The 27,148-nt window shown below is 44.9% G+C and overlaps 1 protein-coding gene across 22 annotated transcripts in view; it reads right to left on the bottom strand.

Moving 5' to 3' along the window:
- The window catches only part of LOC109902268 (receptor-type tyrosine-protein phosphatase S), a 275,922-nt gene that overhangs the window by 31,860 nt on the left and 216,914 nt on the right, over positions 1-27,148 (bottom strand). For 9 of the 22 annotated variants that reach the window (XM_031786395.1, XM_031786402.1, XM_031786414.1 and 6 more), the window contains 10 exons: positions 26,112-26,324; positions 25,636-25,802; positions 24,777-24,791; positions 24,363-24,478; positions 16,936-16,983; positions 12,526-12,623; positions 9,851-9,974; positions 6,698-6,873; positions 3,114-3,239; positions 118-272 (listed from right to left, as the gene is read on the bottom strand). In XM_031786395.1, the coding sequence (XP_031642255.1) occupies positions 118-272; positions 3,114-3,239; positions 6,698-6,873; positions 9,851-9,974; positions 12,526-12,623; positions 16,936-16,983; positions 24,363-24,478; positions 24,777-24,791; positions 25,636-25,802; positions 26,112-26,324 (1,238 nt within the window). The remainder of the gene's footprint in view (positions 1-117; positions 273-3,113; positions 3,240-6,697; positions 6,874-9,850; positions 9,975-12,525; positions 12,624-16,935; positions 16,984-24,362; positions 24,479-24,776; positions 24,792-25,635; positions 25,803-26,111; positions 26,325-27,148) is intronic. The other 13 variants (XM_031786416.1, XM_031786415.1, XM_031786417.1 and 10 more) reach the window with 9 other exon arrangements.

The following is a 27,148-nucleotide window of genomic DNA, read 5'->3' as shown; positions in this document are numbered from 1 at the left end:
ACCTGCACCAAACAGTGTGTGGTCAGTCAGAAGTATTATTTTCATATACTATATACCCTGCTGTGAAATCTGAACACTACCTGTAGCTGTGTAGTGTGTGAGTGTGTGTGTACCAACCTGCAATGGGCGATGATGGGGCCTGCGTCAGGGGGGTTACAGGTCTTGACTCTGCGTAGGAAAGCCAGGAAGGGGGTGGGGTACTCGGGGACACCGTGGTCAGGCCACGCTGTGAACTGGAACTGACGTACCTCCCGCTTCTCACTGGAACCATTCTGGAGGGGCAGAAGAGAGATGCGGGTTAATTCAACATATGTTTGTTTGTGTGTGGGTAGGATGGGGGGTAATATAACGTGTGTGTGTGTGTGGGGGGGGGGGGGCGGTGTAATTCAACATGTGAATGTGTGTGTGTGGGGAGTGGGGTAATTCAGTTTGTGTGTTGAGGGGAGGGTAATTCCACTTGTGGGTGTGCGTTTGTGTGGGGGAGGGGTTAATTTAACATGTGGGTGTGTGTGGGGGTTAATTCAACGTGTGTGTATGTGGGGCGGGTAATTCAATGTGTGTGTGTGTGTGTGAGTGAAACAGCTCTGATTTCAAGCCCCATGTCTATTTGGCTGCACATTTTTGGCTCGATGCAAACCCATTCAAAGACTGGTTAAACTAGCAACGTGCCTCCTATTCTTATATAGGACCTAGCATGTCACTATCTTAGCTAGTATTCATGTTTCTACCCCAAAATCTGTTCCCCTGTCTGTGTGCCAACCACAATAAACAGAGGACACGCCCGACACATAAAGAGAGCGGTAATAAGGGCGCATTGGAAAGCCGTCTAACGCATAAAAAACATTATCCAGCGGCAAAAAAAACAAAAAAGAAAATGAGAAAAAACACCTCACATTGCCCTGCCCTCTAGTTTTCCCTTTCCCTTTCTTCCTGGAAGCTCTTTAAAGCTATCGTTTGCATTTCAATGCAGCGTTTTCTGCTATCCTCACAGACTTTTCTGCTGAATAAATGAATAAATAAATGCATTAATTAAAAGCAAACTGACCTAGTTTGAGGGGATTTGTCTATTCTTTGTCTATTTATTTCATGGCCATTCCACTGGTTTTGTGTTTTCTGCTGTGGATGTGCTTCTTTCTTTGCAGGGAGGGATAACTAGCTGGCTGGTGCCCAGATTATTTTAAAGAATTTATCACTCGTCAGGAGGGTTCTGTGTCACTGCACATTACGCACACATATAGATGCCTGTGTGTGGGGAGTGTGTGTGTGTGGAGGGTGTGTGCGTGTGGAGGGTGTGTGTGTGTGTGTGTGTGTGTGTGTTACACACTCTCTACAAAGCAAATACCGTAACCAGAGTTCAGTTAAATCCAAGAACAGAACAATGAGACACCATACCAGAAATAAGGAGAGTAAGAGAGGGAATGAGGAGAGAGAGAGAGAGAGAGAGAGAGAGAGAGAGAGAGGGAATGAGGGGAGAGAGAGAGAGACAGAGAGAGAGAGAAAGAGAGAGAAAGATAGAGAGAGAGGTGGGGGGATAAGAGACAGCTGGGGAAGAAGAGAGAACATGGAGAGATGTGTGAGGGATAGAGGGAGGGTAAGAAAGAGATGGAATAGCAGCGTGTGGAGAAAACAGAGGAAAGAAAAGGGGGGGAGAGAGGGGGGGTGGGTGGAGTATAGAGAGCACAGAGGGATCTAGAGGGACGGGCCGACAAGCTGCCGTAAACCAACAGATGTGTACAACAAGCCTGAAAAATTGTAACCAGCCCAAAAGCACCAGTGCTACTAGCTAGCCTTGGCTAGCTACTCTACTTAGCTCCAGTATAAAGCAACAGAATGCGTTAGCATAGTGTTAGCCACGTAGCACTGAACCTAACTAGCCCAAAAGCACCTGTGTTACCAGCTAGCTAGTTCCCCTTAGCTCCAGCACATAGCAGTCTGTTAACATAGCATTAGCGTTTAGCGTAGGCACTGTGCTCCATTTAACAGAACCAAAACACACCGCCACAAACATCTTAAAGGGCCCACTTATTGCAGTCGTAACTTTTAAAGATACATTTCCTTTTTTAGCTCTACTCTTTTATGTCGGCTTGACCGCCAAGAGTCGGGGAAGGGTGGGATATAAAAAGTCGGCCAATTATGCATGTAGCATTTTTTCCCTCTCACTTAGCTAAGTGCTTCTATTTGGCAGACGGGCATTAAAAGATGATTGGACAGCAAACAAGAGAGGAAGAGGAAAGAGGTCTGGGAAGAAGGAAAGAAAGTAAATAGTTTGGGAGAAGGAGAGAGAGAGAGAGAGAGAGAGAGAGAGAGAGAGAGAGAGAGAGAGAGAGAGAGAGAGAGAGAGAGAGAGAGAGAGAGAGAGAGAGAGAGAGAGAGAGAGAGAGAGAGAGAGAGAGAGAGAAAGAGAGAAACAGAGAAACAGAGAGACAATTTCCTTCTCCTTTCCATCCATCACCTATTCCCCGCCATTCTGCTTGTTTATTTGCTTGTTGGATGCAGCAGGAGGTTGTGTTGAGTGCCGGCGCCGAGAAATACACTGCTGGTGAGTTTAACTCGCAAAGCCAATACAATACAAGGAGGCAGACAGACAGGCTCCTGAAGGGCTTGCTCTCCCCAGGGCCCCACCATGCAAGGCCCTGCATACAGCAGCATATTACAGCTCATATCACATTCAGGACAATTCTTATTCCTTTCCTCACATTATTTCCACATTGGTTTCTCCTCAGATTGCCTCACAAGACATACAAACAAAGCCTCCTGCTGAAACAATAAGACGGAGGGAAGAAACACGGGGAGGGTTCCGCCAAGCCTACGAGAAAGGCAGAGCCATAGTGCTTTGAACTACTACTGTACCTGGTATTTTCAGTTCTATAGGGGACGTAGGGAGTAGTATTGATATAAATCGTCTGGACTGGAGTGGTAATAGTGTGCAATGTGGATACGTAGGAGTGGAGTGTAAGAATGTAGGGAGTCCGATTTAAAATGTAGGGCAGTTTGAATTGTGTTGTGTAGTGAGGTATGTTTTGCCCGTGTGTACAGTAGTCTGCAGTGTGACTCGCAGCACAACATCATGTGAAATTTGTTTCAGTATGGGTGGAGTAAAGTTGTGTACTCACTCGTACCTTGTGCAGGGAGAAGGTGCGGACGCAGAAGGTGGCCAGCTCTATGGTGTCCAGTAGAGTCACCTGGGTCATCCCATAGGTCTCTGTTCCTCGACTGGGCCAGTACTGGTCACACTTGATCTGAGGAGAGAGGAGACGAGGTGGGTAAGTGCACAGACACTCCCAAACACGCAACAATGGCAAACTATGGCATTCATTCACACATATACACTCACACAAAAATGCAAACATGCACGCATACACACCCAAATGCAAAAAACGCACGCTCCACACACAAAATCACACAGAATCCTATTACACAGTGAACCCCATTCCTTCACCAGCCGTCCTAAAAAGAAAAAGGCTCACAGAACACACGGTTTCCCAATAGAACATAAGCTTATTGTGTTTTAACGATGCATCATTCCTATAACGGCCGAAGAAATCACATGCGCTTCCCAAAACACCACATAGGGAGACATTTCTTCGTAGTCGGAACTTGTGTCGATACAAATAGGATCGAAAGAAAGGCAGCACTGCTCTCAGATCAGACTTACTTTAACATTCAGATTATTCCACAATGCTGATGACATCACTTCCTAGAGATAGGCTATCACTTATGGTACCAGTCAAAAGTTTGGACACACCTACTCATTCAAGGGTTTTTCTTTATTTTTTACTATTTTCTACATTGTGGAATGATAGGGAAGATGTCAAAACTATGAAATAACACATATGGAATCATGTAGTAACCAAAAAAGTGTTAAACAAATCTAAATATATTTTATATTTCAGATTCTTCAAATCAGCCACCCTTTGCCTCGATGACAGCTTTGCACACTCTTGGCATTCTCTCAACCAGCTTCACGAGGTAGTCCACTGGAATGCATTTCAATTAACGGGTGTGCCTTGTTAAAAGTACATTTGTGGAATTTCTTTCCTTCTTAACTTCATATGGCTGCAGGAGCAGTATTGAGTAGCTTGGATGAAAAGGTGCCCATTGTAAACGGCCAGCTCCTCGGTCTCAGTTGCTAATATATGCATATTATTCTTAGTATTGGATAGAAATCACTCTAAAGTTTCCAAACTGTCAAAATATTGTCTGTGAGTATAACAGAACTGATATTGCAGGCGTAACCCTGAGGAAAATCAAAGCAGGAAGTGGCTTCTATTTTGAAAACTCCATGTTCCATGGCCTCCCTTTGCTCCAGATTCCTTTTCCTATCGCTTCCTCAAGGTGTCAACAGTCTTCAGACATAGTTTCAGGCTTTTATTTTGAAAAATGAGCCAGAACGATAACATCGCATCAAGTGGTCACATGAGTTTTGCTTGCGCAACAGAATTTGAACAGCCATTGTTTTCCCCTCTCCTACTGTGAAAGACATTTACGGTTGATATATTATTGATTATATATTTTAAAAACAACCTGAGGATTGATTATAAAAAACGTTTTTCTGTGGACATAATGGAAACTATTTGGAATTTTCGTCTGCGTTGTTGTGACCGCTCTTTCCTGTGGATTTCTGAACATAACGCGACAAACAAACGGAGGTATTTTGGATATAAAAATCATCTTTATGGAACAAACAGAACATTTGTTGTGTAACTGGGAGTCTCGTGAGTAAAAAACATCCGAAGATCATCAAAGGTAAATTATTAATTTGATTGCTTTTCTGATTTTTGTGACCGAGCTACCTGATGCTAAGTGTACTTAATGTTTTATCATGCGATCGATAAACTTACAGAGGACTGATGGTAGAGCTCACCTTGTCTTCTCTGGACAAGCTTCTCTGGACAAGCTTTTTTGCCCCAAACAATCAGAAAGGGGATTCATCAGAGAAAATGACTTTACCCCAGTCCTCAGCAGTCCAATCCCTGTACCTTTTGCAGAATATCAGTCTGCCCCTGATGTTTTTCCTGGAGGGAAGTGGCTTCTTTGCTGCCCTTCTTGACACCAGGCCATTCTCCAAAAGTCTTCACCTCACTGTGCGTGCAGATGCACTCACACCTGCCTGCTGCCATTCCTGAGCAAGCTCTGTACTGGTGGTGCCCCAATCCTGCAGCTGAATCAACTTTAGGAGATGGTCCTGGCGCTTGCTGGACTTTCTTCGGTGCCCTGAAGCCTTCTTCACAACAATTGAACCGCTCTCCTTGAAGTTCTTGATGATCCGATAAATGGTTGATTTAGGTGCAATCTTACTGTCAGCAATATCCTTGCCTGTGAAGCCCTTTTTGTGAAAAACAATGACGACGGCACGTGTTTCCTTGCAGTTAGCAACCTTGCATGGTTGACAGAGGAAAAACAATGATTCCAAGCATCACCATCCTTTTGAAGCTTCCAGTCGGTTATTCAAACTCAATCAGCATGACAGAGTGATCTCCAGCCCTGTCCTCGTCAACACTCACACCTGTGTTAACGAGAGAATCACTGACATGATGTCAGCTGGTCCTTTTGTGGCAGGGCTGAAATGCAGTGGAAATGTTTTTTGGGGGATTCAGTTCATTTGCATGGCAAAGAGGGACTTTGCAATTTATTGCAATTCATCTGATCACTCTTCATAACATTCTGGAGTATATGCACATTGCCATCATACAAACTGAGGCAGCAGACTTTGTGAAGATGTATATTTGTGTCATTCTCAAAACTTTTGTCCACGACTGTAGAACATTTTTTAAATAAAGAAAAACCCTGGAATGAGTAGGTGTGTCCAGACTTTTGGCTGGTACTGCATATGGCTGTGAATATTAAGGTGGCTTATTCTAATGCTTAACCTATAATAATAGACTCATCTTATATTTGGTACATTATTGCTCACATGTTGTTACACATCATGAAATACACTGAGTATACCAAACATTAGCAACACCTTCGGGCCCTGGGATGCCTTTACATTTTCTACACTCCAGGAAAATAAACAGAGAGAACCGGGGGAATGAAAGGAAAAAAGAAGTGTCAAATCAACTCATTCCATGTAGGCTTCACCTACAATCATCAAACCCCTCCCCATCCCTTCATCTTCCCGTCCCCCTGCCTCCCCCTAGCAACAACCACCAATCAATCAAGGGTGGGTATGTTTCCCTTTCAGCAGAGATACACGCAGTGTGTCCAAGACAGCTCCCCAACCACTCCCCCTCCTCCACCCCAACACTCAGTCACCCTATCCTTCCTTTTCATCCTAACCTAATGAAGATTCATTCAATACGCGCCACCCCCCCTCTCCCCCAACCCCCTCTCCCAGGCCCTGATGCGATGTGACAACTAGTCCAGGAAACGCATCGTTCTAACACTCTCATTGCGTTCACAGTCAACGCTTGCCGCCTGCTAACCCTGATGGTATCTGACAGGGGTGGAACACACACGACGGAGGGATAGGTAAATGGATAAAAGGGGCAGAGATGGAGGAGGATAACAGAGAACGAGGTAAGATACCTGAGGTAAAGAAACTTGGCATTCTTCGTATTGTTGGAAGACGATTCACAATTCCTAGGCTGATTATGGCTTGCTTATAGACAACAACATTGCACCAACCTGTTTTGGTCAGAGAACAAGCCTAACACTGACCAGGGGGAACACCAGATTCAATTCTATAGTTATTTACCCGTGATTTTTCTTCCAGTCTGGTCATCATGACCACAGTGGCTGCCCTCTGTTCCCACACCATCCTCCAGAAATCTCCGAACGTCTCGGGCAAAGGACCCTGCGTTGCGATGTAGGCATTCTGCTTCCTGTAACCGTCTATGTAGTTGGCGTTGATATAGTCGCTGCCTATGATACCTGGAAATTGAGAGAAGAGAGTAATAGAGTTGAAGAAGGGAACATTTCTAGAATGGTTGGTTGTTAATAAGCCAAGTGGCCAACTTTAACTGCTCAGGCAATTTTCCGACCTCGCTGTGTTCTTATTGTTCTTATTGCTGTGTTCTTAGGTCACTGTGTCCTCTCTCTTCCCACCTTTCTGCCTCTCAATTTCTTTCTTTCACTTTCGTCTTTTCCCCCTCTCTCTCTCTCTCTCTCTCTCTCTCTCTCTCTCTCTCTGTATGTTTTATTTATGTATTTCTCTGGCCTGGTGTTGTGGTTGTGATTTAGTGTTGATGCTGGAGTGTGCAGTAAGGAGCGCAGGGCCTGGGGAGTAAATCAGTGCTCAGAGCGGTCCTCTCTCCACCATCGCTCTACAGCCGTCACCACGGCCTGTCACACACACAGGCCCCACTAAATCTCAGCTAAAATAGCCCTCCTGTAAGCAGGCTGGGCGAGTGTTTGTGTCAGAATAAGCCCTGCAGTGTGTCTAATTGTGTGTCGCTGACATACAGTGCCTTGCGAAAGTAGCAAAAGGTGGCGCTACAAAGTATTAACTTAAGGGGGCTGAATAATTTTGCACGGCCAATTTTTCAGTTTTTGATTTGTTAAAAAAGTTTGAAATATCCAATAAATGTCGTTCCACTTCATGATTGTGTCCCACTTGTTGTTGATTCTTCACAAATACAGTTTTATATCTTTATGTTTGAAGCCTGAAATGTGGCAAAAGGTCGCAAAGGTCAAGGGGGCCGAATACTTTCGCAAGGCACTGTATGTATGAGATCGAAACACAGCCATGCGATCTCCATAGTCAAACATTGGCTGTAGCATTGACTGAAGAACTCAGTGACTTTTAACGTGGCACCGCCATAGGATGCCACCTTTCCAACAAGTCAGTTCATAAAATGTCCACGCTGCTAGAGCTGCCCCGGTCAACTGTAAGTGCTGTTGTTGCGAAGTGGAAATGTCTAGGAGCAACAACGGCTCAACTGCGAAGTGGTAGGCCATATAAACTCACAGAATGGGACCACCGAGTGCAGAAGTGCGTAGCGTCTAAATATCGTCTATCCTCGGTTGCAACACTCACTACTGAGTTCCAAACTGCCACTGGAAGCAAAGTCAGCACAATAACTGTTCGTCAGGAGCTTCATGAAATGGGTTTCCATGGCCGACAAGCCGCACACAAGCCTAAGATCACCATGTGCAATGCCAAGCATCGGCAGGAGTGGTGTAAAGCTCGGTGCCATTGGACTCTGGAGCAGTGGAAATGTGTTCTCTGGAGTGATGAATCACGCTTCACCATCTAGCAGCCCGATGGACGAATCTGGGTTTGGCGGATGCTAGGAGAACGCTACCTGCCGGAATGCTGTGCCAACTGTAATGTTTGGTGGAGGAGGAATAATGGTCTGGAGCTGTTTTTCATGGTTCGGGCTAGGCCCAAGAGTTCCAATGAAGTGAAATCTTAACGCTACAGCATACAATTATATTTTAGACAATTCTGTGCTTCCAACTTTGTGGCGACAGTTTGGGGAAGGTCCTTTCCTGTTTCAGCATGACAATGCCCCCATGCACAAAGCAAGCGCCATAGAGAAATGGTTTGTCAAGATCGGTCTGGAAGAACTGACCTCAACCCCATCGAACACCTTTAGGATGAATTGGAATGCCGAATGCGAGCCAGGTCTAATCACCCAACCTCACTAATGCTCTTGTGGTTGAATGGAAGCAAGTCCCCGCAGCAATGTTCCAACATCTAGTGGAAAGCCTTCCCAGAAGAGTAGAGGCTGTTATAGCAGCAAAGGGGGGAACAACTCCATATTAATGATTTTGGAATGAGATGTTCGACAAGCAGGCTTCCACATACTTTTGGTCATGTAGTGTAGGTCTATCTTTGTGTGTGTGTGTGAAATAGTCAAATGTAGCTCATCGTTCCTCTCTGCCAAAAATAGCCATAGTCTATGTGTGTATGCTCTTGAGACCCTGTCAGCTTAATATGTCCCAATGTCCAAAGCCTTTGACGCCATACACATGCCACCCACCACAATACATTCTTTAGGAAAATGCATATATAATATATGGGAGCTCTGAGAATACCATTCGTTTAGTCTCCAACGTATCCTCCGACCATTGTATCTATCTTTAACCAGGCAATCTGTAACCTCAATGACCCTACTTAATTGTATTTACAGTTATCTAGACTAGAATCTACTCTTCTATCAACTAATAAAATATGGTTGAATGTCACACGCCTTCCTTTATCAGAAGTATAACATACTAGTTATAACTCTAAAACTCAAGCGACAAACAATGAAACACTCGACTGGGCTAATTTAAGAGTAGGGAGATGCGACAAAGAGCGTGGCGAGAACCGTGGGGTGGGGGAGAGAAAGAGAGAGAAAAGGCAAACGTCATTAAAAAGGATTCCACGTCGCACAATGCGATTGTGGCGCATTGGCGTTAGTCATAGCTAAGTGAACAGCAAATGGCTGCATACATGAATTGTTCTACTGCTGTGACTAATGGCAAAATCACTGCACTGTAAAATGGAAATTTCAGACTTGATTAATTTATGTATTTATGGACGCTTTGCCAGGGATGATTTTGTCATGTGTGCTGTTGCACTCTTAAATTGGGCTTATTGCAAACTGTCAAAATCAAGTCTAAATGGATAAGTTGCAGAAAAAGGTGGAGAGAGGTTGAGAGCTCGGCAGGGTTGAAGGGTGGCGAGTTCACCTGGCTATGACGAACGCTAGGAGACTTTCACTGTTGAAGGGTGAGCTCCTCTGGCAATGTTCTCAACTATGCACCAATGGTCATTTCATAAGATCAAATAAGATGAGACCAAAGAGTATTGGGCAGTCAGTCTACCTCAAACCTTGGACTGCAAGACATAATAGACCAACACATAGTATTGAAGTTGCAATTGGTGGGGTAAAAAGTTCATAAAAGTGTCTAGTCTTACCTTCGATGGGTGCAAGGATGACGCGGGAGTGGTCGTAGGCGATGACATTGGCATAGCGGTTTTTGGGCTTGTTCACCTCCAGGTTGGAGTGTTCCCATGTAAATTGCTGGCCCGGATCGATGGACTGTGGGACAGGATAGAACACACACACACACACACACACACACACACACACACACACACACACACACACACACACACACACGCACAATAAGACACCCTCAGAAAGGAGACGAAGGAAAGATACAGAGAGGGAAGGCACAGAAAGGAACACAACAATAGAGAGATAGAGAGAGAAAGCAAGAAAAAAATGAAAAAATAAACAAGGGAACAACAGCCTCATTAGCAGTTGCTCCGTGCCCACTTCAAACATAAACGTCTGCGCAGGTGGCTTCGTCATCTCTTTAATGTAGACAGTGCACAATGGCAATGGAAATATTGATCAAGGTGGCAGCTCTTCTCTTAGGGAGAAAAAGAGAGAGGGGGAATAAACCAGGTTCCTGGGCCCCGACACTGCTGGCAAGACAAATGCTGCCCGCGCTTGGAATACGAGATTTCCGGATAAATATTCTATTCCCTTGTCAGGGTAATTTAGTATTCCATTATGATTCGGCGCTCGCTCGCGGGCCCTGGTGCTAGCTTGAAGGATGTTTTCGGTTAGGGCCTGGCGCAGGGAACAGAGATTGAGGCTAAATAAAGTCCAAATAGGAGCCTGATGTAACAGTTTACCCGCAATCATCACAGTGAAATAACAGACAGCCAGCTCGGCACAAGGAGAACCTGCTCCGCATTGTCCCCATCTCTGTCTCTCTCTCTCATCCCATCCTTCTCCTTCTCTTTTTCTCTTGTCTGGTCTCCCCTGAGGCTGACTGGGATTATTTTGTGTGTAGTAGTGCTCTCTTGAAGGCGTGAGTGTGTGTGTGTTTGTATAATAGGGCGAGTGTGGTTTCGACTTTAACAGTCCTCTCCCTCCTCCACTTCCCCTATAATGACAAAAAGGTGTAGCCAAGGGGATGAGTATGAGTGACAGCTCCCATAAAAAGGGGGTAGGCCTTTCTTGAATGGGGCGTGTTATTGCTGACACCTGATGGATTAGTTACTCCACCTCCTCAGTATATTCCATAGCTTTAGGCGATGATGGACCCTTCGAAAAAGTTTCCTCCCCGTCCCTGTTTCCGGAACCTCCACCAGCCACACCTGCTATGTAGATTCTCTGAAGATATGCCGCGCCTCTCCATCCAGCTCCTGTACTGCCTTCCTGATCATTAACCGAGCTCCCCTTCCTCACCCCTCTCCTATCTACGCTTTCTTCCCTCCCTCCTCCTCTCCTCCCACCTCCATCCCGCCACACTAGAAAAACCAATCACTCAGAGCCCCAAAGAGTCCGGGCTTGGCAAGCCAAGACGCCCAGATGAGCAGCCATTCATCAAGAAAATAACAAAATGAAAATTACACTTCTCCATTTAATTTGGTCATTTATTTTTCTGGGGGAGCGAGATGGAGAGGGGGAGCGAGAGAGAGAGAGAGAGAGATGGAGAGAGATGGAGAGAGAGAGAGAGATGGAGAGAGAGAGAGAGATGGAGAGAGAGAGAGATGGAGAGAGAGAGAGAGAGAGAGAGAGAGAGAGAGAGAGAGAGAGAGAGAGAGAGAGAGAGAGAGAGAGAGAGAGAGAGAGAGAGGAGTGCACTGCAAGTAGCATTCCTTTCGGAGCCAAGTAATTAAGAACTTTGCGTTGTACCAAAGTGTTTCCGAAGTGGCAACAAGTCACTCTTTTCCAAACCCTCACCGATGACTCGATACCCTCCTCCTTCTCTGCCTCGCCCGTGTGAAGGGAAGTCGATTTGGTACACGGTCCAACCCAGATGTATAAATAATAGATAAGAAGAAGATGTACTGTATGGCTGCAAGCAGTCATTATCCCAACATCCACCGCCGGCTTAACTGTGGTTCTACTGTTGGCATCCAGTACTACAGTACCCACAACTCTCCCTGGTGCAGCTCTGATGCTCTGAGGGATGATATTGCTGTATGCAAACGAGGGCTGATTCAGCGATCCTGATTTCTAATCAGCGGCGGGGTTCATTTATAACCTCCCTGGCTGCACTCGGGGCTTCGACAGCTCGGCTTCATGCTCGCCCGTGTGTGTGTGTGTGTGTGTGTGTAGATCCACCATGCTACAGCTTAGAATCTTAAGGGTGGTTGACTAGTGTGGGACTAGATGCATTATGACGGAATAAGTGCTCAGTTATTTTTGGTAGGATTATGAAATTGCATTGGGGGAAGGGTTGTCTGGAAACCCAACATTTAAGTATAGAATGTAATTTGTGTTGATTCACTATTTTTCGCCCAATTGAAGAGGATGTGGCGGAGCTTTGATTATACTGTATATTACAACGCCAACTTTGATTAGATAACATGCCACTACAATGTTAATACAGTCAGTTCACTAAAACCTTGGAATCCCAGTAATCTCATTCTACCCTGGTCAGGGGTGAAGTTTCTCCTAGGAACAGATCAAGGATTAGCTTCCTCTCCCCAAATCCTAACCTTAACCATTAGTGTGGAAAACGCAAAACTGACCCAAGATCAGCATCTAGACGCAACTTCCCCCTACACCATCCTACCTCACCAGAGACCCAACTTTAACCCTTAACCTCTGATCCCAGCCCACTCACCTCATATTCCTGGGAGAGCTTCAGGTTGTCGTTGGCTTTGAGAAGCTCTGTGTGTTCAGCCAGCTCTGCGATAGGGATGGGTGGATGATTCATCATACCTGTTCACCACACAGATGAAGAGAGAGAGAACCGAGGGAGGTGGGGAAGGAGGGATAGAAATAAAATGCATCAGTACAGCTGTCATGGCATTTGAAGTGAGAGGCTAAAACCCTCAAAAAGTTAAGAGAATGACAGGACAAGGGTTTGGGGGGAATGGCGGTTGTGGATAATGCGGTTCTGCTAGCTGCAGAGGAGACAGAGGGGGGGGGGGGGGGGGGGGGGTGAGTGACAAAGCCTTAAGTGACAAGGGAGAGAGGGAATACTAGGGAACATTCTGGAATTCAAACACACAGTCCGTATGGAGTTGATGGGTGATGTTAGGGAATACAGTTGAGACCAGGCCGGAGCTCAAATTTTTATTCTGCACACTCACTACTATTCCCCTTCGTAATGGTGCACAAGTTATAGGGCCGCAGATGAAGGACAACCAATGGGTGATTGCTATGGTGAGAAAGAACCCCCCGACCAATTACCGCTCAAGTCTACAGAGAGACGCGGCTTTTAATAGCTTGGCAACAGAGACAAGGCAACAAACCTCGGTTTTTGATGGGGGAAATAATAAAGGAGAAATAACACCCCTTGAGTTTAGCCTTTGGAGCCAATATGATGCAATGTTGACATAAATTGTTCATCACTCCTCAGTGCACAAAAACAAAAAGGAATTATAGTTTCTATGCTAGGGTAAGAGGGGAAAAAAACTAGAGCTTTCTCTTAACCGGTTCACTGTGACAAGGAAGAGCTAATAACAATAGCATAAAAGCTGCCTGTGAAAATCTTTTTTTCACATCCAGAGGCACAAATATTTAATATGGGAATTAACTCAAACCGTAAATAACGTCACCTCATTTTCGAGTGGCATTTCACACAAAATAACAACACTCATTTCCCATCAGCCAGGAAAACTAAGGCCTCAGTTTTTTTGTTTTCTGAAAAATATATTTAGATTAAAACAAGCAGTCAAAATGTTGCCACAATGAAGTACCTCTACATCACTGCATCTGTAAACTAATCTGGCTTCTGTCTACCTAGTTCAGGGGTTAGGGGTTAGGGGACAGTTGACGAGCCCTGGCCTGGGGTTTGGGTTGGATGAGATGGACGAGGGGGAGGGGGTCAAGAGGGGAAGGTTATAGTGACAGTGGTGAGTGACGCGATGACGCAGCGAGCTGCTCCACTCCAGTCAGCCAAGGCCAAGCAAGCATGACGCTAGGATCAGTCACAGACACCCTTTTATGGCTTTCAGCCGGGCCATCAAAAAAGCATCCAAAACCCTGGGCCCTTAAGGACACCTCTACCCAGTCTCCACACCACCCAAAATGTTAGAACCTGCGCAGTCGGTTAAAGGCAATTTTTGCATGGTCTCTGTAGGCACTCGTCCACCACTACCGCCTTCCCAGCAGCCCTAGAAATATAGTCATATTCAAACCAGCCGAGTCAGTACTGGGGATATTTTAGCGACTTTTTCTCTATAGCTCTCCAAGTGCACCAGGCAATGTGCTGTAACGTTATTGGCGGGGCTGTGTGTGTACACTGGAGCTAATCCATTTAGGAGCATAATGCTGGGCATGTAATGGAATACGGTGGAGTCATATATTGTTGGCCTGTCCCTGGACATATCCCCGGCACGGAACATAACGCTAGTCATATTTTTAAAAGGAGCTTAAGCCCACTTTGTTGCTTTCTGCAAATGGAGGTCAAAAGTTGTCTAAATCTTGATGACGTCCTTGGGCGTGCAAAATCGGCGTGATCAGATTAAGCATCCTAAATTTATCCCATTTGCGTGGCGCTTAGCGTCCTCCCGAATGTCGACGGGATCACAAATGTTTTGTTTTGTCGGGGAGGGGACACTCGACCCTCCCTGGCGTCACTCCCAATTAGTGATGGTAATTTTAAAAAATGAAAGGAACAATGTTACGCCGACAATTACATGGGGATTAGCAAAGATTATAGGGATATAACAGGGATATAGGAGACACAGGGAATAATGGAGGTTGGGGCACTGAACACCACAGTTCTAGTTGATGACTGGACATGCTGTGTTGTATTAGAGGACTGGTTCAAAGGTGGATCACACTAGATCGTCTAAAGACCCACTGATTGAATATGGCCCACTGATTGAATAAGGCCCACTGATTGAATAAGGCCCACTGATTGAATAAGGCCCACTGATTGAAGTTATTATTGTATTATTATCAGTGAAATGAAAAAAGTGCCTGTACTCATTTTAGGGGCCGGTGCTAAAATGTAATTTTAACGGTGCTGGTGTTCATATTTTAGAGCATAAGAGATGTAGTTGAAATGTCACGGGCCCAGCACCGGCCAAATTCAAGCACTGACTTTTACAGTTCAATAGCATGTCTTCATTTTGTCAATAAGTGAACCAATCTGACGATCCTTTGTGTGACGCCAAATAAATCAACCTTCTCAATACTCCTCTAAGAATGGTTATGTTCAATGATTTATTATCTTAAGTTGAATTAATAAACAAAACCTTGCATGGGAAGAGCAGTATTAGCAAGCCCCCCCCCGATGTAGTTGTATTAGGACAAGTTCCTAAATTTGTTTGCTCAAACATCAGTTTCTGACTGAGCTAACATTGCATTCTACTTTCCTATGGCACCGGCTGGAAACTTGTTATTAATCATTGCCGGATGGTGCATTTATTAACAACGAATGCGGGTTAGAAATCGGAAGAATTCGACTTGGGCTGTCCATTTGTTATCCCACAAACTCAACGGGAAAAGGTATCAGGAGCTATAAGGCGAAAAGAACGGACGCAAACGAGGACGCCGCCTACCCTTATTTTCTCCTTTGGGGAAAAAATAAAGAGAGCTGTTTGTTAGCGGCAAGATCAAAAGCAGAGTGCGCTTAGTGTTTCAGTGGCAGACAGCGTTGTACTCAAACACTTAGTACCTCAGTGCCTATCTACAGCCAATCGTACTGCCTCAGATGTACTATATATGCAGGACAGTTGCTACAGCCTGCGGAGGCTACGGTTTAAGTGTTTGGTTTGGAAAAAAGGAACTGTAACCTGGGATTTACAAAAGAACGTAAGCCCACTGGCATATGTGAAACTAGTATTAACTGTGTTTATTTCAACTTAAAGGAAATGGATATGAATTGGACTGACGTTTGCTTCATTAATTTAACAAAAGCACGGACGAGTAAATAATAGCTGTCTAGTATAATTTTACTGGCGTTCATTTGGGCTCTCAGTCTGTTTAAAACAAGCAATACATCTAAACTGTTTTTTTTATGAATACAACCCACAATGCATTGCGCTCCAAGTTGGTGCTTATGGAGACAGTCTATTTTCATCTTGAATCCTGCCTAACTCGACAAAATATTCTCTGTATCAACACAGACAGTGGGACTGCATCTGAAATGGCACCTATTGGTACCCTGTTCATTATTGTACAATGTTTAACCAGGGCTCAGAGAAAAAAGGTGAAATAGTACAAATTTAAGCACCCCCCCCCCAAATCATTATTATTATTATTGGGCCTGCCAAAGACAAATGAGTCGATCACATGTAAAGTCTTTCAAGGACAAGTTGTTGTCCACCCCCCACCCCCACCTCCTCCTCCTCTACCCCACCCCCCTCTTCTCCCACAGTCTTTCCCTCCAATATCGAAGTAGTCCCTCCGTTTGTTTCTCAGCAATTAACAGCAGCGATCAATGGGCACGGAGAAACACAACTAGCGTCTGATTAAACATTTCCAATCTCCGATCTGCAGTCGATATGCCTGGGGAAAAAATATTCCTTTTGATAGCCCCAGCCACTGGCCTGTTTATATATGTTTATTTACATATAAAAGAGAAGACACTCTCAGCGTGCCTCGGCGTTGAAGGAAAAAAAAACAGATTTTCCTTTTTTCCCCCTGCGAGAGGGAGACGATCAAATGTCGAACCATCGTTTGCCAGGGTCTTTAATTAATTCCGCTCGTTATCTCGTAGACTGCAGAAAGACCCAGTCAGTTTAGATTGGAATTGAAGCAGTGGTGGGGGTGGAGGGAGGGGAGCAAGGGGAGTGAGAGAGAAGACAGAACTCCTGCAAAAACCTCATCTTTACATCAGCAGAAGTGATCGCAGAGGTTACGTGTAGTGGATTAATGCGCAGCCAAACAGCTTTGTGTGAATAACGCAACTGAAAATCCAACCAAAGTCGAAACAGCTGGGTTACGAAAGAAAAAAAAGAAAATTAGTGCTGAAATTGCAACGTGTGGGAAATAAACGTTGTAAATGGGGGCAATGCTAGAAAATCAAAAATAATGCGAGAGGACAAACACAGGAGCTAAATGCGTAGGGACTAACTTTCATAGTCAAAATCGGCATCACTTAGAGGACTGCTCAGACCAGAATCTGTGAAGAATAGCAAACATAAAAAAGGAAGGAAAACTTGTTAAAAAAATGTTGAAATGCAAAGGCAACTTAAAAATCCAAAAAATTTACAAAATTATAAAAGGCGAAGAAACACACATACAGAGATGCAAATGATCTCAATCCTTCACTTATTCACAAATGTTTAACTATGTTATTAATCACTATTCTTTGGGTTATTTTTGTACAGATCCTCCCCTGTCCCAGAATTATTGAGGTCCTTCACAGGGAGTGTTGGATTTGAAGCCAGCCTGTCAGACAGGCAGGGGGAAAGTAGGCCACACATTCAGCAGCATACCTTGACCCTCCTCCCACCCACTGGCAAAATCAGTGCCGCGGTGGCAGCACAAGCTGTTTGTTTGGCACAGGCGTCCATCACTCCTGCCCAATTGAAACTCCTCTATCAAGCTGCCTGGCCATAGTGTGGGTCAGAAATTGATTTTGTTTCTCGTACATAAACAGAGGTAAGAAAATTGCCATCATAAAAGAGAGTGAGAGAAAGAAATAAAGGAAGGAAGAAAGAAAGAAAGGGAAACGGCTTATATATCTTCTGAAAAATGAATGGTGAAAAGCCCCTTTGTCCAGAAGTCTGAGCTGGTGCGAAAGGAAGCAGTTCTGACAGTACAACGTCTGTCAAGAAGATCCATGAAGGTAAAAGCTGCGTCACAGCCACACCCTCTTAGGTCTCTGTCTGTCTTTCTACTCGGGCAGAAAGAGGGCCAACTTAGGCCGTGCTCCTCACACCTGTCTGTTTGGTCAAGATGAGGTCACTGAAGCTCGGCACTGCAGCTGCTTACTGCTCGGGACTCGAAAGGAGTGCAAATTCAGTTTCAGGGCCACAAAAGCATTTTCTTTTGAAAACACTCATGGACCGCTAGCACACGGTAGCCCAATGAAGCGTAGATGCATACTCTAGATTATAAGTACAAATGCTGCAGCAAATACAAATACTGTACACGGCAAGCACACTTGGTGGTGAAAAGATTGAGTACGTGAACTCCGTTTTAGCGTTGCATATTGTGGCCTTACTGTAGCCCTCAAACTACATTGTAAGGAGAACAGCAAGGAGAAACACTTGCCATTTGAGTAAACCATCACTGTTATAACAAAAAATCTCCGCCAAAAAGCTTTCAGGGAATGGAAAAACTGCCGTATTTGACCATTTATGAAGATGCAGAGCAACACTTTATTTCCAGCAGCTACAGGTTTTCTTCCGACAGAGACAAAACATACTTCTGGTCATATGCACAAGAGAAAGCAAGGAAACGAAACAGCGGATGTGCACAAAAGGTAGTGACCAAAAGGTTTACAGGTCATCTCAATGGAAGTCCTCAGAGGACACGGTTTCCGGTCCTCAAAGTGTGACCTTAGAAACCCGTACCACACTTCAGAGATGAGTGGCTGGGTGTACCCAAAGGGCTAACTCCTAACTACGATTCATACTTCTGTACCATCCCGTAAGTCATCCGGCCAGGCTTCTCTGAGTTGAGAATCTGACTCAATTGGCAATTTCCACGAAGAGAAACTGGGCGTAACGAGAAGGGAATGAGCAGGTCAGGAAATCAGCAGACGAGTGCAGAAAGATGGGGACGAAGACGTGCGACATCCCCTTTCTCTGATTTCACTGTGACAATAACTAATTAAACGGAGGGGGGGGGGGGGGGGGGGGACAAATCTCCGGTTCAAAAACATAATGTATCATCCCGGCGGTGTGTGCGCGTGCCACCTGATTTCGACGACTTGTGGGAAGACAGTGTAGCTGAACACAAAGACGAGGCGTTCCCGATGCAAGCGTGGGGTTGGAGCATGTATTTGTGTGCACGGTGCCTTCGGAAAGTATTCACATCCCTTGAATTCTTCCACATTTAGTTGTGTCACAGCGTGAAATGATTCAATTTAGATTTTTGTGTCACTGATCCACACACACAACACCCCATAATATCAAAGTGGAATTATGTTTTTAGAAATGTTTACAAAATGAATAAAAAAAAAAAAATGAAAAGCTGAACTGTCTTGAGTCAGTAAGTATTCAACCCCTTTGTTACGGCAAGCCAAATTAAATTTGCGAGTAAAAATGTGCTTAACAAGTCACACAATAAGTTGCGTGGACTCTTTGTGCAGTAATGTGATTTTTTTACATGACTACCTCATCTCTGTTCCCCACACATACAATTATCTGTAAGGTCCCTCAGTCGAGCAGTGGATTTCAAGCACAGATTCAACCACAAAGACCAGCGAGGTTTTCCGTCGGCTCGTAAAGAAGACTATTGAATATCCCTTTGAGCATGGTGAAGTGATTAATTACACTTAGGATGGTCTATCAATACACCCAGTCACTACAAAGATACAGGAACACTTCCTAACTCAGTTGCCGGAGTGGAAGGAAACCGCTCAGGGTTTTCACCATGAAGCCAATGGTGACTTTAAAACAGTTAGAGTTTAATGGCTGTGATAGGAGATAACTGAGGATGGATCAACAACATTTTAGTTACTCCACAATATTAACATAGATGACAGAGTGAAAAGAAGGAAGTCTGTACAGAATAAAAATATTCCAAAATATGCACTGAAGTAATACTCCCCAAAATTTGGCAAAGAAATAAACTTTTTGTTCTGAATACAAAGTGTTATGTTTGGGGCAAATCCAACACAACACATCACTGAGACTAGGGAGTTATTTGGGATAAAAAATGAATGGAATAGAGCAAAGCACAGGCAACACCCTAGAGGAAAACTTGGTTCAGACTGCTTTCCAACAAACAATGGGAGACAAATTCCCCTTTTAAGCAGGTAATTCAACAATTGCCTAAAACACAAGGCCAAATCTACACTGGAGCTGCTTACCAAGACGACATTGAACGTTCCTGAGTGGCCTAGTTACAGGTTTGACTTAAGTCGTCTTGAAAATCTATGGCAAGACTTGAAAATGGCCGTCTAGCAATGATCATCAACCAACTCGACAGAGCGGGGGAGCGAGAGATGAACAGAAGAAACAAGGAAGTAAGGAGAAAAGACAAGGATATTTAAAAGAACAATGTGCAAATATTGAACAATCCAGGTGTGCAAAGTTCTTAGAGACTTACCCAGAAAGACTCTGACAGCTGCAATCGCTGCCAAAGGATGTATTGACTTAGGGGGTTGAATACTTATCTAATCAAGTTATATTAGTGTTTTATTTTCCATTAAAAAAATGTAATGTTCAAATTCTTCTTCCACTTTGACAAAACAGAGTATTTCGTGTAGATCATTAACACAAAAAAAAGGCAATTAAATCAATTTGAATCCCACTTTGTAACACAACAAAATGTGGAAAAAGTCGAGGGGCGTGAATACTTTCTGTATGTGTCTGTGTAAGTGTGTGGATGCATAAGTGAGCAGAGCACGGTATTCTCCTGCAGGCCTGGTAGAGGAAGTCAGCCTCCGACCAGAGGGCTTGGCAGGAAGTGAGATGATTAGAGCGGAGACCTCTGAGAGTTGGATTTGGAGATGTGGGAAAGTGGCCCTCAGAGAGAGAGAGAGAGAGAGAGAGAGAGAGAGAGAGAGAGAGAGAGAGAGAGAGAGAGAGAGAGACAGAGAGAGAGAGAGAGACAGAGACAGAGAGAGAGAGAGAGATTAAAAGCAAAAGCACAGAAAGAAAGGAACCAGAAAATGCAGACAGATGACAGGGGACAGAAAAATATGAAAAGAAGGAAAAAAGTGGGAAAGAATGGAGACAGAGATAGGAAGAGAGCGAGAGAGAGGTTAATAGCTGTAGGAGGCACAAAATGAGGAAAAGAAAAAGAGAGAGAGATAACTAATAGCTATAGACGGGGAGGAGTGGGTTTGGAGGGGGAGATGACAGATATCAACTAAGTTGTGCTTCATTAGCCAGGCGAGTCTGGAGACAGACCCGGAGTACAAACCTAAAGATAAGGACGAGAGGGCGCCAGCGCAGCACGAACACACGCAAATACACACGCCTAGACTATAGTCTAGTTTAGCATCTGACATATCATCTAAAACATATTTCATGCTAACCCAAGGCAGTGGCCACTGCGCAGGCATGGGCTTGGTGACATATGCTCCTTTGGGTTGGACTGGAGGGCCCTCCAAGTGTAGTAGAGTATGCTCGTTTGAACAATGGCCACTATTAGCTAATGGGGATGTTCGAAAATGTTCTCCGCCCAGCTTAATTGCGCTAAAATGTCTGTTTAAATTAACATCTCACCGAGTGAAGAGATAATGACATTGAATTCAATGGAACGACAGTAATAGGCAAAAGGAGAAGGGGATTCACTTAATAATACGTAGAATGTGTGTGTGTGTGTGTGTGTGTGTGTGTGTGTGTGTGTGTGTGTGTGTGTGATAGAGAGAGCCACCGTAATAAGGTTTTTCATTATTCTTTAAGGAGCGGAGGAGGAGGAGGAGAGGAGAGACGCGGAGGAGGGAATGTACTGGAAGGAAAGCAGACACAAATACGACCAAAGGCCATCATGCTCATTTTCTCTGCTATTACAGGACCGGTGGTGAGGGTGCGAGCCCTACATCCGAGAGTGTGTGATAAAGGAGAGGGGTTCAATCTACTGGAACCTCTGTCTGTCTGTCTGTCTGTCTGTCTGTCTGTCTGTCTGTCTGTCTGTCTGTCTGTCTGTCTGTCTGTCTGTCTGTCTGTCTGTCTGCCTGTCTGTCTGCCTGTCTGTCTGTCTGTCTGCCTGCCTGCCTGCCTGTCTGTCTGTCTGTCTGTCTGTCTGTCTGTCTGTCTGTCTGTCTGTCTGTCTGTCTGTCGGGAGTCCAATGATTTCGCTCTGTCCTCCAATGTACAAACAGGGTGGGGGTTACAAGTATAGGCTGCCTGCACCAAATCCCGAGTTCACCATGCAGCACAGGAGATTAGGTCCTTTGAAATGTGAGCCTTTTGATGGACTGAAGATTGGCGACAGAAGACTGATGACTGATAGACAAGGAGAGGGGGAGCGAGAGATGAACAGAGGAAACAAGGGAGTAAGGAGAAAAGACAAGGACGGCGGAATGTGTGACAAGGTCACAGGGTGTAGACAGACAACGAGGCCAGACAGAAGCCATGGGGAAATGTCAGCCAAGGCTTTAGACGGAGGAGCCCGGAGAAAATGAGAGCAGGATCAAGTGTTCTTGTCTTTTAACGGAGAGGGCTTTTCCAGCCAAGATGATGAACAACATAATACTTGAGGACAGTGATGGTGGAAGGACAGAAAAGTGGACTAAAAGTACAGGACGAGGTTTTGAGAAAGGTGCTATACTACAAAAACAATCTCTAATCTTTATAATTTTAGAGATCCAATGGTTGTGGTTATTGTGAATGGTTGGTTTGTAGTAGTATGTATGGGTAGATGGAGAAACACAGATTAAGTATCAGCACAAAACACAGCATTGGTCTACATTCAAAACATTTCAAATATAGTTTAATTGAGCTGATGGGACTGAAAGTCTGAAATCCACCAATGTTTTTAGTGATACATGAGCCATTCACATTTTTTTTCACATGATAATTGTGTGAGGTCATTTGGGTGTATGCATGAACATGTTTGTATGTGCATAAGCTGGTGAGAGTATGGATGTCTTTATGTTCCATGTGTATGTCAATGTGTGAGGGGTGTTTTATTGTTCGTGTACGAGGGTGTGCATTTTCCTAAAAAAGTATGTATGTACAAGTGTTGAGTGTTTGTGGTGGGTGTTTGCATACACTACCGTTCAAAAGTTTGGGGTCACTTAGAAATGTCCTTGTTTTTGAAGGTAAAGCAAATGTTTTGTCCGTTAAAATAACATCAAATTGAACAGAAATACAGTGTAGACATGGTTAATGTTGAAAATGACTATTGTAGCTGGGAACGGCAGATTTTCAATGGAATATCTACAGTACATAGGCCCAATTCCAGCAACCATCACACCTGTGTTCCAATGGCACGTTGTGTTAGCTAATCCAAGTGTATCATTTTAAAAGGCTTATTGATCATTAGAAAACCATTTTGCAAGTATGTTAGCACAGCTGAAAAAGGTTGTCCTGATTAAAGAAGCAATAAAACTTGCCTTCTTTAGACTAGTTGTGTATCTGGAGCATCAGCATTTGTGGGTTCGATTACAGGCTCAAAATGGCCAGAAACCAATAACTTTCTTCTCAAACTCGTCAGTCTATTTTTGTTCTGAGAAATGAAGGCTATTCCATGCCAGAAATTGCCAAGAAACTGAAGATCTCGTACAGCTCTGTGTACTACTCCCTTCACAGAATAGCGCAAACTGGCTCTAACCAGAATAGAAAGAGGATTGGGAGGCCCCGGTGCACAACTGAGCAAGAGGACAAGTACATTAGAGTATCTAGTTTGAGAAACAGACGCCTCACAAGTCCTCAACTGGCAGCTTCATTAAATAGTACCCATCAAAACACCAGTCTCAACATCAAAAGTGAAGAGGCGACTCCGGGATGCTGGCCTTCTAGGCAGAGTTGCAAAGAAAAAGCCATATTTCAGACTCGCCAATAAAAAGAAAAGATTTAGATGGGCAAAAGAACACAGACACTGGACAGAGGAAGATTGGAAAAAAAGTGTAATGAAAAGACGAATCTAAGTTTGAGGTGTTCGGATCACAAAGAAGAACACTCGCAGAAAAAATGAACGCCATCTTTCAAGCATTGTGGAGGCAATGTGATGGTCTGGGGGTTCTTTGGTGGTGGTAAAGTGGGAGATTTGTGCAGGGTAAAAGGGATCTTGAAGAAGGAAGGCTATCACTCCATTTTGCAACGCCATGCCATGCCCTGTGGACGGCGCTTAATTGGAGCCAATATCCTCCTACAACAGGACAATGACCCAAAGCACAGCTCCAAACTATGCAATAACTATTTAGGGAAGAAGCTGTCAGCTGGTATTCTGTCTATAATGGAGTGGCCAGGACATTCACCGAATCTCAACGCTATTGAGCTGTTGTGGGAGCAGCTTGACCGTATGGTATGTAAGATGTGCCCATCAAGCCAATCCAATTTATGGGAGGTGCATCAGGAAGCATGCGGTGAAATCTCTTCAGATTACCTCAACAAATTGACAACTAGAATGCCAAAAGGTCTGCAAGGCAGTAATTGCTGCAAATGGAGGAGTCTTTGACGAAAGCAAAGTTTTGAAGGGCACAACTATTATTTCAATAAAAAATCATTATTTATAACCTTGGCAACGTCTTGACTATATTTCCTGTTAATTTTGCAACTCATTTCATGTATGTTTACCATGGAAAACGAGGACATTTCTAAGTGAGCCCAAACTTTCGAACGGCCGTGTACATGTGCACGCATTCACTTATAGGTCCCTACAATGCTGCTAAATTGGTCTGTGTTTGTATGTGTCCCGTCCCCCACACCGTACCTGGGGTTTGGAAGTTGATGCGTCTCATTTCCACGGGGTCTGTTGGATGGTGGGGTGTGATCTCTGCGTTGTTCAGCAGACATTTTGTTCTGGGCTCTGACTCCTTTCGTTTACGGCTTTGAAGGGGGGGGGGGGGGGGGGGGGGAACACAGACGCACACCGTCAATACCTAACCGAAACAAAATGTCCACCCTCCACACACACAAAAAAATCTCACTGTGCTGCTACGACAACTTTAGTGCTGAATGTCGAAATAACCCTCCATGAAACAAGTCCGAGAGTAATATCTAGTGAGCCAGCTTCTCTTTCCCTGACATTTTTTTCACCCCGACTAATTAAAAACATATTTTATGCTGAGACAGGTTATTTTCTCGCCGAAATAACACACAGCAATAAAGTACGGCTAAGCCTTACCTGTCAGGTTTGCTGCTTCCGGAGAAAGCAATGGGAGTTTCAAATAAATATATAAAGAGGGGAAAAACACAACACAAGGAGAGAGAGGGGGGAGAAGAGAGAAATCAATAGAGAGCATTTTAAAATTCACAGGGGCAGCCGCCTCGCAGTGCTAGCTAGATAAAGCTCATCAGCATTTGGAGGAGCCGGTCTGGGTCGTGTGTGTGTGTTACCGTGTGTGTGTGTGTGTGTGTGTGTGTGTGTGTGTTTATGACTGTGTGTGTGTCTTGGTGAGGGGGGTGGGGGGTGTCAGGACCAAGGGCAGGTAGAAACACTAGCCACCAGGGAGAGAGAGGGAAAGCAGGAGAGAGAGGAGAGAGGAGAGAGAGAGAGATTCGAGGAGAGATGTTACTCTCCCTTACCACCAGCATGCAGAGGTACAAGCCAAGGTCAGACTAATTGTCAGGGAGCATCTGAAAGTTAGGCCCTGTTTCTCCTACTCAAACTTTGGCCGGCCTATTCTACATACATGACTGCACACAGTTACAGTATACTACCGGGGCTTGTGGTCTCTTAGACAGTGTGTTGCCTACAACTGTTAAACCAGAATCAGATACAGTACTTTAACTGCTTGCTTGCTCCAGCCCCTCAAAAACACATGTAAATACTTTAGATTTCAGTTACTTTGAGGTTAAAACAAGGCTTTCGATATCCCCCCATCAAGTAAAGGTATCGCCATCAATATGTTTCTGGTTCCAATTAACACAGAGCATTAGCTCTTTCCCTAACTCTTCTACATCTTCTTTTCCCCACAGTCCCTCCTCAGAAAACCCTGTAGCCTACATCCCCCCCCCCCAGAGTCTCCTACAACGTAACTCACTTCTTGTAGAGGAGGATGGCGATGACGATGCAGATGATGAAGACCACGGCCAGCACGGGCCCCACCACCCAGATGAGGCCATCTCCGCCCGTCTCGATGGGTAGAGGATCCACTTCCATCTCTGGGGTCACCACTGGATCCGTGTATGGGCTGGCCGCAAACATTTTCTACACAGAGTGAGAGTAGAGAGAGATAGACATAGGGCTCAATACAATTAACAGGAAACAAATAGACAGACATAAAATATAGACAAGGGCTCAATGGAATTAAACTGAGAAGTAGTGGAGCTTTGAATAACATTAACTCACTCACACATCTGGGATGACCAGTCAGTTATCTCTATACTGTATATGGATATTGTATATGGATCTGTGTGTGTGTGTGTGTGTGTGTGTGCGTGCAAGCGTATTTGTGTCTGAGTGTGCATGTGCACGTGTATCCACATTGCGCCTCTCATCTCCATCTCTAGTCCTCACCCCGGCCGTGGTGTTGAGCTCGGCCAGCAGGAAGAAGACGTACTCCTGCCCGGGCTCCAGAGGTTTGTTCTCACAGCTGCTGTGGCGGTGCTCTGTGCCCAGGGTGAACGTGGTGGGGAGCTGCTTGAAGCAGGCTGTGATGTAGGGCTTCTTGCCGTCCGCCTGGCTCAGCTGGCGCCTGGTGCGACGCTTCGGGGTGATGTCCCTCAGCAGCTGGAGGAGACCGGGAGAGAGTGGTGAGGGGGAATGAGGTATGGGAGGGGGTTGAGGAGGGTGTGAGATGTCTAAGGGACTTTATCTTGGTTGGTTGGTTTGTCCGTCTGATTTGTCTCTCTGTCAAATGTATCTGTCTGTCCATCTCTCTGCATATTAATTGCTTCATCTCTATTTGATAAAGTGGACTGAGGATGTTCATGCATGCTCTCTTAAAACGTTGAAAAGGGAAAGAGTTGGCAGACCCACGGTATCCATGAAAAGTACAGTCCGTCTGTCTATCTCTCTGTCCGTCCATCTGTCTGTCTGTCTGTATCTTTTCCTCCACCAACCTGTCTACTCATCAGTTTATCATTCCTATTGCTCCATCCGTCTGTCTGTCTGTCTGTATCTTTTCCTCCACCGACCTGTCTACTCATCAGTTTATCATTCCTATTGCTCCGTCCGTCTATCTGATCAGTCAGTGTGTGAGTGAAGAGGAGAACATCAATGGAGCTGATAACGTCCTAAATAGGGTTTTTGCGGGTCGATTCCCTCCGTACACTCTGGCCCCAAAGTCAATAGGGTGCTTGTTGGCATGGTGCCTTGACAGACCAGGCCACTCCATTCCTTTACAACAAGAAAATGAGGGCGTCCTCTGAAGAGGTGGAATATTGGTCATTCCAAATCCAAGAGCTCACCGCTGAACCAAAGCCGCGGGAAGATCCCAACCCCCGAAACAATCTTCCCGCGGCCATTCGCTGATCACAGCTCAAGATCACCCCTAACAACCGAAGAAGGGTGGGAGCAGGGAGGGAATCCCCTTCTCTCCAGGCAGGATGGTT

Source organism: Oncorhynchus kisutch, linkage group LG13 (assembly GCF_002021735.2).
Source record: "Oncorhynchus kisutch isolate 150728-3 linkage group LG13, Okis_V2, whole genome shotgun sequence".
In the NCBI taxonomy this organism is placed as follows: Eukaryota; Metazoa; Chordata; class Actinopteri; order Salmoniformes; family Salmonidae; genus Oncorhynchus; species Oncorhynchus kisutch.
This window is presented reverse-complemented; position numbering and strand designations above follow the sequence as displayed.